The 15,244-nt window shown below is 35.6% G+C and overlaps 1 protein-coding gene across 1 annotated transcript in view; it reads left to right on the top strand.

The window, feature by feature from the left end:
- The window catches only part of LOC104080494 (uncharacterized protein KIAA0825-like), a 101,221-nt gene that overhangs the window by 4,734 nt on the left and 81,243 nt on the right, over window positions 1-15,244 (top strand). The window contains exon 3 of the mRNA XM_009582903.1: window positions 1,544-1,732. Coding sequence (XP_009581198.1) covers window positions 1,544-1,732 — 189 coding nt within the window. The remainder of the gene's footprint in view (window positions 1-1,543; window positions 1,733-15,244) is intronic.

The raw sequence follows: 15,244 nt of genomic DNA, 5'->3' as shown, positions 1-15,244 counted from the left end.
GGGTGCATATATAGATTAAGATGAATGCAGTTATTCCTTGGCTGAGGTCTGCCTCTTTCAGGGCACATTCTTCCTAATGACATGATTGATAGGCAGTCCCAAATCCAGAGAGGAACTCATTAATCATAGCACTGACTGAATCCAATCATCTGCTTCACCTGCACAGTGACGGACAGGAAAGGATACAATTTGGGCGCTGACACTGATACACTCCTTTGTCAGAGGTCCTCAACTTCTCAATGTCAGTTGCTAAGAAGTTTGACAAGAAATTCAGGTTGTATCTATATGTGGCATCAAAAGATCAGCCTTAAGTGTGCTTTAATTTTAAAGATCAATTTCTTTTAAGCTTTTCTGTGAAATACACCATAATAACAGAGTATCACTTACTTCCATTCAGCAAAGGACAAAATTATAGTTTATATTTTGAAACTACTTGCTCTGTAGGACATTCTGAAGCTGCATGTGGAAGCAATATCAGCTTTAATGTCCAGCATCTGTGTAGCATTTGAGTGAGCCTGCAGGTCAAACAGCAACTTTCAGCAGAACTACCTTTGTAATCGTGGCACACTTTCAACAGCAAACTGCAACTTACAGCTGACCGTACCAAAGTATTTTTGGGTCTTTCGGTTTCACTTCTAAAAATTAAAATATTGCTTTTTTTTTTAATTCAGAATGCTTCTTTGGTAGGTTTTAAATTAATCCAATAATGACTGTAGAAGGGATAATATATTCCTGTCAGTCTTGTGACTTCTTGATACATCTGTGTCAAGGTACCAACGTGTATCTCTGCTGCAGCTCTAATATTTGAGGAAAAGAATTAGTTTTAGTACTTTTTTCCCTCGATACTTTATCAATGTACAATACTAAGCAAGTACAGAGCTGGTAACTTACGTTTGCATGCAGAGAGAGCAGTCGAACAATGGTCAGAGTTTTGAATGCTATTTTTCAAGTCATTTGGGCCTGTCTCCTTCAGATTTTTTTGTAGCAGTTTCGCACAAATACTTTTAAGAAGAAAAACAAGGAACAGTACAGGGCAAGAAGTGCAACAAGTGGCAAATAGGTACCTTTGAAATGGTTACCACCATACCAGTGGGAAGAAAAAGACTTCAATTTAAAAGTTCTAACCTATACTTAGAGTAATGGCTACCTTTCTGACATGTTAATTAGGCTTTAATATGTGCAGCGACAGGCAAAGAAAAATGTACAAAAGATCGAATGCAAATGCCATTTCTAGTAGCAAAGATGCTTCTCTAGTGGAAAAGAAAATAAAAAAATATTTGCTCCTTGTATGTCCTTAGAGTAAAGAATATTTTATGTTTTCATCGTTCAGATTTAAATCATTAAAATTTGTATAATAAAAAAATGTTATTTAGCATTTATTATGTATTTGTAGAAAGGCTTCAGACATGTATATACAGCAACATTTGGTTTGTGCAAGCCAAATCTTAGGTTTTTTTAACATGTAGTTTTAGCTGACTTTGTATTAATATTTTGATTTTTAGAAATGTAACTTAAGAATATTCTTATCTTTTCTGTATTCTAGTGCCTTAGTCACAGTAGAAGGTGCAACGTTAGAGGAAGGAGATATTGCACTTGGATTCACTGAGCAGAAAATAAACATGATGGTCCTGGATATCTGCCACAAACCAGGTGGCAGCGAGTACCTGAGGCAAATTTATCACATCATCCGGCTCAATGAGGTAGGGAAACGGCCTTTTTACCGAGCAATTAGGTGTGTACTGGCCTGAGGCAGCGTCTGCTGGCAGCTAAGGGTTAGTCAAGGAGGTGATAATGCTTCTTAAAGTCAATATGAAATCCTATATTGTATTGTAATAGAATCCATTCAGTTTAGGCTTTTCTGCATTTGTACAGAAAAGATTACTTTATGGGAAACAATGTAGATTTTATTTATGTACTTAAACAGTAGTATGGCTCATAAACTTCCTTCAGATTCATATTGTAGACCATAAATACATTTTAGGAGTTTGAACACAGTAAAAAAAAAAAAAAATTAAAAAAAAAATCAGCAAGGCTATTGAAAAATTGACTGTTATAGGAAGTAAAATTAAATATGGTAAATCAATTCTCCTGATTTAAAAAACAAACAAACCAACACTACGGCTGTGCTGAGGAAGTAAACACATCCACATGAAGACCTTACTTAATCTAGATAACTCTGTTCAGTTAAAGTGCTTTCGAAATTACAGTAAACAAATTCAGTTTTGTTTGCTGCACATGGAATTTGGGCGATGTAAAAGAATTATCTCATTATTTCTAAGGCTGTACTAAATTGCCACAAGTTACCAAAAGCGTTCTGATTTTATACACTGAAATAAACACAGGTTTGCTTAAACTGTATGATAACACAGATCTACGCAGCTTAATTAAGAAAGTTCTGTTTATTAGCTTTAATTACTACATTACTATTCTTTGAATGCATAAGCAGGTGCTGTTAAGATCATTGCAAGTGTACGGAAGTGTTTATAATAAAATGCAAAATAGTGCAAATACAGGCATAGGCCAAGATGTTTCTTTTAAAAAAATTTGATAGCAAAAGAAACGATTAGGCAGCTATGTCTGTGTGAAGGCAACAGAGAGCAGCTCAGTACTGGCACTGTGCTTCTGAAAATGAGATCAACTGTTTAGTTCCTAAGTATAGGCTTAGAAGCAACCCTTATGCATCTGCATTTGGAAGCTTTAGAAGCAATGTAAGCATGTATGTAGAGATGGCAACCTAATATTAATACAATACAGAATCTTTTCAAGTTTCATCTCAAACAATTAAATGGTTCAGGAAGTGAAGTGAAAATTATTACTGTAATACAGTTCAAAGAAAACCTTTTCACCTGGAGCACATTCAGGATTACTCTAAGTATAACAGAGTGAGGAAAAGATGATGAGCCAGACCTCCAAAAATAGCATATGATCTAGTAGTTAGGGCAGTCACCTAGGGGACAGGATATGCAGGCTCAAATCTTTATTCCACCTGGTTTAGACCAGGGAATTAATCTGCATCTCCCACATCCAAATGAACTCCCCAGACTGCTAGACCATTAGCTACCAGCATGGAACTCTGTCCTTTTCCCCTGTTGGAGTTGTTTCGCCTTGTAGAAATCGCTGTAAAAATCCATTCTGTAACTTTGAGGGTCAAAAATAGAATCCTACTCTAGCTGAAGGAGTAGAATGCCCATATCAGGTTCTGGAGACCCTGATCCAAGATCTGACTCCTGAGAGTATTCAGTTATTTATACAAAGTGGAGCAGCTCCAATAGGAGGTAAGAGGCTGAGAGAATTAGGTGGAAGAGGGACTTTAGCCTGACTTTCCACATCCCAGGTGTCTCTCCTTGAATTTCTGCAGCTAGTAAGAGCTTTGTTAAATATAGAACATTTCTCAGTGGAAAAAACTGTCTTGTTTTTAAAAAAAGAAGAAAAATCCTGACCAGCTTGACTCACAGAAGGACTTAACCCTGTTACTTCAAATTGCCTTTAAAATCGCTACAAAACATTTTAATGCTTAGCATGGTATTATGATAATGCACTTTTCTATATTATTTTTCATAACTTAGATTATGTTTAATGTGCCTGACTACCCAGAAATAGATTTGATTGTCTGTTCAAAGGTCCATCCTTTTGTTTGGAGACTCCTTGGACTATCAAGGGATCATGTTCTTAAAATTAGTTTGGAGATCTTTATGCTACACTGCTTAATAATTGCGTGTGATTAGAGAACAAAATGATGAGACAGAAAATGGTTGTTCTCAATAATTTTCCTTAGAAAAGCAGGGGAAAAGGGATATAGATTCTTGGAAGCTGTACTTGGAAATAGAGCTATGATTTTATAAAGATCTATAATAGATACTGTAGAACTCAAAACAACCTATAGTCCTTCATGTATTTATCGAAAAGAGTAATAATTTTTAAAAGCATTTTTTACTAATGGCTACCAAAGAGAAACCAACTCTCCTGAGGTGTCAGGCTCAATAATTTTCTGTCTATTTGGTTTCATGCCCAGTCATTGATAGTGAGGATATAGCTCACATGTTTACAAACGTGATTTCATTTCTCTTTCTCTTTTCACATTTTTGAAACATGACCCTTTCAAGGTCTCCAATATGTACTATACTAAAGAGTTCATTTACCACTGTTGAATAACTCTCTTTGTCAAAACATAAATCCACAGTATTCCAAAGACAGAAAAACGCCTGTACTGGGAGGTGAGCTGTGTACTACTCAGAATGTTCAAATCCTAGCAAGCATGGACAAAGATTTCCAATATCTCTACTGAAAAACCAACAGAATCTGCTTCTGCTGGCTTTGTGACACCCAGAGGGCTGGGTTGCTTTGGAGCTGTCTACAGATTTTGTGAAAAAGTGTGCATGGAAAGCAGTACATTTACGAAAAATTATTGAATGTATAGAAATAGCTTTTAAATAACCCCCTTTACCACGACTTTAAAGTCTTTGTTGTGGCATGAAGTCATGAGTGAATGGGAAAAAAACCCAGACATTTTTGTAGGGTGAAAAAAAATAGGTAAGAGACGGTGTGTTTTCATAGCTGGATTATGCTATTGTCTTAAAACAAAAAAGCTCTGACTTCTTTTTTTTTTTTTTTTTTTTTAATACACTTAGATGATTTCGCGACTGTCTTAAGCAGTCTCAACAATTGGCTGCAACCCTCAGAGAGAGAGAGTCCTGCTCTTTCTCTTGCCCTTGTGCTTTCCCACTCTTAGGCCCCCCTTTGTACTAGTACGAGAAATCGTGTGGCTTGTTTATCTGGCTGAAACCTTTCTTTTTTCTGGCTGATTTCACAACATATGCTAGTGCCAACACAAGGGGGAAACAGCTACAGTCTATGTGGATTGGGAGGGAACTTGTGCCTTTCAGGCCAGACCACAGTTGGATCAGTTTAAACCGATGATGAAATTATTCTTTTAGAAAGACCCACTGAGGAGCACAGGGTGCCTTGGCAGGTAGTTTACATGTTCCCTCACCTGCATCTGAAAATTTTTAGCATCTCAGTAGTACTGCAAAGTGAGAGAAGGGTTTGCATCCACCCATCTTAATGAAGACTCACCTTGAGGTCTTGCTCAATGTTATGGCAATCGTATCATTATGGACTTCATTTTAATAAAAATAAACTGTTTAATCACAGTAGTCCTTCCAGCAAATAGATCTGTAAATGTTTCATTATCTAGCCCTTCGTAAAATGGTTCTATTTAATCAAAACACTTTATTGGCATGCAGTGGTGATTTATTTACATAGTAGTTTAAGAAGTGAAAACAGAAAAGATTGTGGCCAAAATAATCATGCGTCTGTTACAGTATAGTTTCTAAAATTGCCATGTAAATCATAAATGACTTCTAGTCTTTGAATGCTTAAACAATTAAAAATAGCTTCAAAGAGTGGGAGAATATTTATTTCCTGTGTTTAAACAACTGGTTTGAACAGGTTCATCAAGCAATTAATTTATAGTCATGTAGTAACTATTTAATGCTGCCCAAAAAATAACTTTAAATATTTGTGTATACTTTATCATGTAAAAGAAATCATATAATAGCCATCATACATTAGAACAGCTCATAGAAAACATTTCTTTTTCGCTTCCACGTATACCTAACATATATATATTAAATGAGAACTGATAAACATAATTTGATAACAATTTCAAAACAATAGCTTAGGTTATTCTGATTTGCTTCAGTTGGATGGATGTTCATGGAGGTTATTGTTTGTTGTAAAATGGTGTTACTCTTAAAAAGGTTTCTATTTTGTAAGAGATTACTTATTCTCTCCTTTAAGGAACTTCTATCAAGCACACTGTAAAGTTATGCTTGAAATTTAGGCAAGTTTCACTTAGAAAGCTAGGTGGCACATGCTGTTTTGTGGTTGTTTTTTCTTCTAAAAGGAATATTTGAAAGAGCAGCTGTCTTGTGAGAATTCTTCTGAAGATGGTGTTACCTCCAGCCAATGCCTGCCTTTGACACTGAAGGGCAGAGAAGAGCAGCCTGTCTTCAATCCTTTCCAGGTGTACAGACAATCTTGTGCGAGAGTGTTCAATCAGGTTTGTGAAAATCTGAAACCTTGGTTATAGTATAATTTTTACGTGTCGATCTTATTATGATCATGATAGTGACAGAGACTGAAATTATGAAAGCGGAATTAATTACATACGTTCACATTTGATGAAGTGCAAAGGAATATTATTACTCAGGAATCTAATGAGGGCACCCTCTACAACAGCATGATGTTCAAAAAGCCATTATTGTCCTTTTCTTTAATCAGAATTATTGCATGTAAAAGCAATTTGCATTTACTTAGACTTACTGTGTTAGTTCAGTATAGTGAAGGAAAGCCCATTAGTAGCAGTGACATTTATTACATCTGTGTAATGGTACATAGGGCTAGTCTTAGTCCTTTGAAAAATGATGGCAAAACTCCAAGTGCACATTTAGAAACTTCCTGATGAGTCTTTCACAGGAATGTTGAAAGTAAAATAAAGGATGCTTTGGAAATACAGAGATATAACAGAACAGTGATAATAAGCAGGGGAAAAACACGAAAAAATGAAAGCATCCATTTCTCTGTTTTTCATTAAGCCATGTTAGTGGTATGTAAAGGATTGTGATTTACTTACAGAAATTAGTTTCCTGATAATGTAACAGTTAAAGAAAATAGATCTAGTTGCCTAAACCTCTGCTAGAGCACCACATGACCAATTAAATACACAAAATGGTATGTAGTTCTTGATAGGAGTTGGACACTTAAAAAATCTTACACCATTGTTTCTCAGGTCTTCCTATTCCATCCTCTACAGTTTTGATTCTACCCTCAATTTCAAATATTTAAAAAGAAATGGTATTGCAGTGGCATGAAATTTACAGACTTGTGGTAGAAAGACATCCTTTTTCAGTACAACTCTGCTTTTAAATAGTGTAATCTTTCCCAGTTTTGAGCCTTTTGGACTATTTCACCAGGTGTATTGCTGTAAAATATATCTGGTTTGGTTTTTTGGTTTGTTCTTTTTTTTCCTTACTTGTTTAATGAATGCTTAATCATTGTCATGTTGCAATAAAAGTGTTAATATCCTGAAAAAGGAGTTTATTATCAATTTCACAAGGCTTCTCCTTCTCACTCCAGAGGAACATGCTTTAAAAGTATCGTTTTTTTATTCCACTAGTCCTTTTATGTATATCTTAAATTGATAGAATTTAAGGGGCTACAGAATCACTTACTCCAATTTGAAATGCAGAAAATAGTTTATCATGCTTCAATTCTCAATTCATTAATAGTGTGGTAGAATAAGACCTTCAAGTAGTGACAACTCAGGGCAGAATTCTTCTGCTACATGACAGGTTTGCAGTGCTCTATTAATCAACAGATGGCAAGGGATAGTTCATATTAAATTGCTTTGGATTTTGTAAACTTTTGGCATAAAGCATATTACCTGAATATGGAAAAGTATCTTAAAATTAAAAGAAAAAAGGAGTAGATCATGGACCTTAAAGTACCATGTGCCAGCCCTGTTGTTGACAATGACAGACTTATTTCCTGAGCTTTATATTATTATTAAGTAATTTAGTTCCCTTTACCATAAAATTGCACATTTATTTAGTGGTGTGGGACTGTCTATTTATGAAATAGTGGTCAGTATAGCTCAGTGTCTGGTTTCCTGTAGAGACTATTACCAGTGCTTGTAGAAGATGCCAGAGCGCTGGTAGGGAACAATTATTCTTCTCAAAGGATATAATTATTCTTAAATTCATTTCTTACTGGTTGGCAACTGCCATGAAGCTTATGAGTTTAGAATCCGTGATTAATTTCTTCATTTTCTTTAACTGTCTTGTAACTAAATACGTTTTTAATACATCAACTAATATTTTATCCTTTTATAAATTCTAAGTCCCAACAAGCTATTGGTTTCACAATGTATTTTGTCAATCAGTTAATTATGTATTGCTTTTTAAAACTTTTCTCTCAGAAGGGCCATTGGAATAGGTATGGCAATACTGCTTGTGAGTCCAGAGAGCTGGTTCAGCTCTAAGCAGAGAATGTTTGTGTTACGCTACACTATATAACATATTATAATATATAATAATGTAATATATAACAATATAAGAACGTGTTTACACTATGTAGCGTAGACATGCTCTTAGCTTCCTCAGTAGAGGATTTCTTAAAATAAATTATTTCAAAAGCTTTCTGAAAGATAATCTGTAGTAAGCATTCCATGTATTGTTTGTTGGTATATGTAAAAATTGCAGTACATTAGGGTGGTTGACTTTTCTCTTCTGAAGTTTTGCTAATTTGTCCCTATCGTGTCAAATTTAGCAAGATACTTAATCATAATTTCTACAAATTTCAGTAGAGGATTTCTTAAAATAAATTATTTCAAAAGCTTTCTGAAAGATAATCTGTAGTAAGCATTCCATGTATTGTTTGTTGGTATATGTAAAAATTGCAGTACATTAGGGTGGTTGACTTTTCTCTTCTGAAGTTTTGCTAATTTGTCCCTATCGTGTCAAATTTAGCAAGATACTTAATCATAATTTCTACAAATTTTACTGCTCCTGAAGGCCACTGAATTTTTTTTTGCTATTTTGAGATCAACCCTAGCATTTTTATTAATGATATGTAAATTTCTTACCTTCCAACTCTCTAGTTCAGTAGCTGATGCTAGGAAGTGTGTCATTTCTGTTAACAATTCAGCTACTTCATTCTTGCATTCCTGTAAAAATCTTGAATAATCACCATCTGGTCCTAGTAACTTGTTGCTCTTGATTTTATCAATTTGTCCTGACACCTCAGTCTCTGCCAGTACTGCTGCTCCTCTATTGTCTGATAAGATTAAGCCTAGGCTATGCAACTCCTCAGCAGTATCCCCAAAGAAAAATGCTACAAAGAAATTATTTTCCTTTCCTGAAGTGACTTTTCAAACTGATCCTTTATTTTTTCACGGAGCTGATCAGTGTGGTGGACTGAATTTTTATCTGGTATACTTATTAATTTTCCTATTTGTTTTTATGACTGTTGCTACTGGCTGTTTAGCTTCTCCTTTTTACTGCTCTTGATTTTACAAGTACTTCCTCCATATTTATTTATCTATTTTTAATTCAGTGTAGAGTACAGAACAGTTGCCTGTTTTTCGCCTGTGTTCTTCTACTCCTTCCCTTCCCTTATTTCTTGTTTATCAGATGTTCACTGTTACTTCATTCACTTTTCACTTTCACACTATATTATTCTTTCTTTAGCTACCCTTGTCTCCCTTTCTTACTCTGTATTTCACCTTTATTTTTCTACGTTACTTTTAAGTGCATGCCAAAGATGAGGATTAGGGAGAACATTAAATTAAAAGAAGGAAGGGAATAAAATACCCTTATTTCTTGTTTATCAGATGTTCACTGTTACTTCATTCACTTTTCACTTTCACACTATATTATTCTTTCTTTAGCTACCCTTGTCTCCCTTTCTTACTCTGTATTTCACCTTTATTTTTCTACGTTACTTTTAAGTGCATGCCAAAGATGAGGATTAGGGAGAACATTAAATTAAAAGAAGGAAGGGAATAAAATAAAGATGGAAGGAAGGGGAGGGATTGCACTAATTCTGCTCTCCCAGAAGAACCAAGTGCTGTCTGTAAGAAGAAAAAGATGCACTACAGGATATGCGTTACTCTTCTTATTTAGGTTTATTTCCATTGTTTTGACTTGCTTAATGTTTGGGGGTTTTTTTAAACTACTCAGTGCCGTTTTAGTGTTATAACAATAGTTTTTGAATTACTTCCTCCCAAGAATGTTGAATTGTAGTCACTTCTTGACCATTACTGACAATAAAAATTAATATTATGCAACAGGAATTACTGTTTTGTAAACATAAGAATGTTGTGTGTGGTCTTTTGTCTGCCCGCCAGTATTGTAGATTGCTTTTATTTATTAAATAAGCAATATGGAGTTATATTTGTACGTATTGTCTAGACTTACTGCTATTTATAATAACCATCTGGTGACTGGAGTGCCTTACAAAACAGTAAACAAGTAAACCATCACTCTAATTACAATACAGGTTACATCTTGAATTCCAGCTATACCAAGTTTTTCATGACAAACTTTTTGCTGACAGCAGAAAATGTAAATTGCTGTTACATAAAAAGCTGCCAATTATTTTGCTTTTCAAACAAAGAGTCAAGCTCTCGGACAAAGTGGTTGGGCAGAATGCCATTAACAGTTGGAAGAATAACGGTTCAAAAAATTGATTTATCTTTTTATAAATAATGGCTACATCCCCAAATGGATTTATAAATTAATTGCTGTCTTATTGGAATAAAAACCTTCTTCTGTGGACATGATTGATATCATCTGTCTAAGTCCTTGTTCTAGACCCCCCTCCTTCTTGGTTAGTATATCACAGCTGGAGCTTTAATTTACTGATCATATTAACGCTGATTAATAACTAACAATAGCTTCTTGCCATGTATCAACAGTCAACCATTACTGAATGGAACTGGGATTGGTCAAACTTGCTGCCAAGTTATTTGGGACTGAATCAGATGACCTTCAGGGTGCTGCTGGCACACAGGTAATGGGATTTTGGCAAATAATTGCACTTCCCTCTTGTCTTTTTTACTTTATAATAGTCAATACACAAAGATTTTACTGGTGAAATTTATGAAATAGATTACATATTTATTTTTAAATATGCAGTTTTAAAATGGAGATATTTATTGTCCCGTGTATTTGGTCCATACAAAGATGGTTTTCAGTTCCTATTTTGAGGAACCTAATATGTTCTTTCTGTCTGAGACCTGAATATATGTTGATATTGCCCTTAAATAGTGCTTTAAAAAGAAATGAGTAACTTTTGCAAACCTATACTGCTCAGGGAGATTTCAGCTGTGTAGAATAGAACTTAGGGGATGTTTACTCAAGCTGCAATGAATCTTAAATTCACTTGGGGGCATGACAAGTGTAGCTAGAAATAGAAAGTGTTTCTTTAATAGTTTTTAACTAATGGAACTTATTTTAATATTTTAACACTTTTTTACTTGTAAAATTTAACTGCTTAATTGATAAGCAGATATATTTAATGCAGAATTGATACTTGCTAAATTCAGAAATAGCAATTTGTTAAATTCAGAAAATTGGAGGTGGAAAAAATGGGTATTTTTCTAAAGTATTTGCCACTTACATCCTTGTGGACACTGGAAAATGTACGTGTTGGAAATGAAGAAGTTTAACATACTCTTCTTAATTCTGAATCCTCCTGATTACATCTAATGTGGTCATATCATTCATCTTTTAAACCGAGCTGTTTCTCTATTTAGAAACTAGAGTGACAATTTCAAAAGTGTGAATTTGCATGTCAAAAATGTTTTTATGTTTTTGATGCCATTTTCTCAATTTATTGTTAGCAGTTAGTCTTAAACATTTAGTTCTTCCTTCATTTCATATATAAAATATTTGTACAGTCTATTTCTAGTCTTCTTTCTTAATTTTGCTATGATTAATTCTTTCCCCATTCTTTCTTTTGTTATTTTCCAAAATTCTAATGCAATTGCACAAAAAATTATGCTGGTGAAAATGTGCCATTCAATTCTCCTCTTGATGTCCTCTGTTACCCTCTGGTACTAGACAGAACATGGGACTTCATGGGCTTTTTGGTCTGTACTAGTAGTGTCATTTTTATGTTAAATGGCTGAGACAATTCAGTACTAATTTTTTTTTCTTTAATAGTTTTGCTGCTGATTGCTAACACTTGTCCTTCATTAAAGATGAAGTAGTTTGTCCTTTAAAAGAGATTCTAATAGAAATTCTTAGACTCAAGCTGGTTCTTGAACTTCCCTTCATGTTGATGTCATCAATATGAGCCAAAGGGAGCAGAGAAGACTGCTGTGATTTACAGAAGGAACATTTTCTGTGGACATTTAATCTCCTCTGATATCTTGAAACACATTTCATTTTTCTTTTAATCTTTTTATAGAGTTTAGAAAGAAGTCATCTATATGCCTTCTCTGTCCTTCTCCGTATTTCACGCCTTTGTCATATCATCTATTGTTGCATCTTTTTTTTTTTTATTTAATAAGTGCCCTAATTGTTGTCATCCTTCCTAATTTGAAAATGTCTCCATTCATTGCCCTTCTACATGATATGGAAATTCTCATCTAAAAGTGACATTATGCAAGCCATTAATGGTTAGCTCATGATTTATTATTTAAACCACTCTTCTCTACTTTACAGACCAACAGATCCTTTAAACCCATTGTGATCATTAAGTAGAATTGCTAATCCAATATCTGCCATAGCGACCAGCATCTCCAACACAGCTTGTCTTTACGTGACTTAATTTTTAGCATAGCTAAAGTATGTCTGTTGATGTTTTCCCAACTGGCTAGGCCAATTCTAGCTGGTCTCATGGCTACTCAAGTAAGCTTTGCAATGACTCAAGTGAGCCCTATCTTTAGGTGATTCTTCATGCTCCTTCCTAAAATTGCATAAATCTCAGCCGTGTGCTCAGGAGTTAAGGTTCAAGCTGGATGGGTGTGTGATTATTTTGACCTCCTGTTTATGGTGAATCTGTTCTGTTTCTACTATTTGCCTCCTGAGATGAGTTAAACAAAACTAAGGGCACTACTTGAAAAGAGTCAGAACCATCAGTTTATCAAGTAGAGTGCCATAATACTTTAATTACTCCTTTCCTTAACACATGCTAAAGCTTTCCCTTATCAGTTGCTTCTGTGCAGGCAAAAATATTTTTACCTGTTCACAGGGTCTATTTCCTTTTTTTATACTTAAAGAGAAATACTGTCTGTTGCATACGAAGTAAAACAAGTATGTTCTGCGCTCTCTTTGGTGGAAAAAAAGTAAAAATGCTTAGGGGACTCATTTACAAGGGAAATGCTCCCCTAACCTAGTTAATGACTGAGTTAGGTGGGAGGGGGTTATGGGAGCATTGTCCCAGAGCCAGCAAGTGGTAGGCAAATTAATTGGTTGGTGGTTAGGGGAAAGTAAAAGGCTTTTAGGACTGGTTAAAAAGGGAATGAATTGTTGTGTACTACTCGTTGTTGGCTCCACATGAGCGTGTGAATCTAAGCCACGCGTTCCTATGATCTTCAAAGTAAAAGTGTTTAGGAAATTTTTCAAATCAAAGATGTGGCTGGTTAATGATATTATTTTATTTCAAGGTTATCAAATATAGAATGCTATCAGGAAAAGCCTATTAAAGATGAGCAGTAAGCAGTAACATAAAAAGCTTGATGTTCATTCCTGTTTACAGTTCATATCTTTAGAAACTGTAAGGAAGTTTTCCTTACAGGAAGAAAAGGGATACATAGAAGGATTCCTTTCCTTTCAAGTTTTGCTTCTGAATCTTTTTTTTTACATATAGTTTGAGCTGCAAGAATAAAAGTTAAAACATACTTTTCAATTATACTTGAAATAATATCTTTTAATAATAAGCCTGTTAACATTGAGCTAATTTATAGTACTTGATTTACTGAAGTTTTAAAAAATGTCCTGCATACTTACACAGATACATGCCGCTTTTTCGAATCTTGGCACTCACTTCTACATCCTTAGATATGTCAGTACCAAATGGGAGTTCCTTACTTCTAATACACATGTTAAGACAAGAAGACCACGTGCTTTTACTTAGTGTTTAATTCACGTGTATCTCAACTTTTAATCACTGTCCTGCTCATAAAGGAAAAATTGTTATTGTCTGGCTAAATCAGCATGTTGAAACTGTTTCTGCAGTTTATTGTATCAGCAATGATCTCTTCTTTTTAACTGTCTGGCCACTATCTCTGTGCATATTATCACATGTGAAAATACGTTAGTGACTCTGGTGAGTCACTGACCCCGGCCGGCAGCTAAGTGTCCATATAGCTGGTCGCTCGCTCCCCCTGCAGTGGGATGGGGGAGAGAACTGCAAGAGCAGAGGTGAGAAAACTCATGGGTTCAGATAAAGACAGTTTAATAAGTGAAGAAAAGCAGCACACATAAGCAAAGCAAAATAAGGAATTCACTCACTGCTTCCCATCAGCAGGCAGATGTCCAGCCACTTCCTGGAAAGCAGGGCTTCATCACACATAGCGGTTCCTTGGCCAGGCAGTCGCCGTAACCCCGAACGTCCCCCCTTCCTCCTCCTCTCCCCAGCTTTTACTGCTGAGCACGATGTTTATATGGCATGGAATATCCCTTTGGTCATTTTGGGTCAGCTGTCCCGGCTGTGCCCCCTCACAGCTTCTCGCACACCCCCAGCCCACTTGCTGGGGGGCAGAGTGGGAAAAAGAAAAGGCCTTGGCGCTGTGCAAGCACTGCTCAGCAATAGCCAAAAAGCTGGTGTGTTCTCAACACTGAGGCATAAGCACATACCATACGTTACCCTTCTTGTTTAGGTACTCTCCTTTTTACTGATACATAAATTAAATACTTTCTGATAATTTATTTTCTGAGAAGTATCTCAGCAACTTTTACATAGTTATATTAATATTTTGCTAGGTTTTGAGATGTGACCTTCCTCCTGCAGCTCTGCAGGACTTCCAGGTGCATTGAATACATTACTATAGAGAATAACTACACATTGCACTCGCTATAATTATGAGAAAGAATTATTGTACATTATTGTAACACGTGAAGCCATTCTCCAACATTGCAGTAATTTGCTGTTCTGAGGAGGAGCAGCCAGGATTCCCTCCTCTGCGCTTAGGGAAGTTTCACAGAGCGCTGGTGCCAGTGCAGGGCAGTAAGTAGTGATTTGGTTGGAATGATGTGGGGGTGCGCATGCGAGCAGGAGCACTCTGGAAGCTACAGGAGGAGACAGAGAAGAACTCATGACTGGCAAAGCCAATGACAGTCAGGTACAAGATCTTAAGAATAGGAAGCATAAAACTTAGTAAGTGAGAGGGGAATATGTTGGTTTACCATAAATGCATCAGGTGAGAAACAGTACCAAGAAAAATTATAGAAGTTAAAACCAGTATTTGTTCGAGTGGATAAAAACTGCCATGAAAAAGGTCTAGACTGGAAATTAGAAGATGATTTCCAACAGATAAACCAGTGTAGCTCAAGAAGAGTTTTCCAGAAAGTGTTTGCGCAGTGATGTGAGCTTAAGTAGTTTCAAGTTGAAACAGGATAGACCAAATGATTTACCTCCAGTCGTGTTCCTTTGATAAATATTCTCAACTGCCCAGCAGCTTCTCAAAGCAGAGTAGAAAACCTGGAATTGTTTATGTGTTGGCTTTAAGGAAACT

This window comes from Fulmarus glacialis, unplaced genomic scaffold (genome assembly GCF_000690835.1).
Source record: "Fulmarus glacialis isolate BGI_N327 unplaced genomic scaffold, ASM69083v1 scaffold11940, whole genome shotgun sequence".
In the NCBI taxonomy this organism is placed as follows: domain Eukaryota; kingdom Metazoa; phylum Chordata; class Aves; order Procellariiformes; family Procellariidae; genus Fulmarus; species Fulmarus glacialis.
This window is presented reverse-complemented; position numbering and strand designations above follow the sequence as displayed.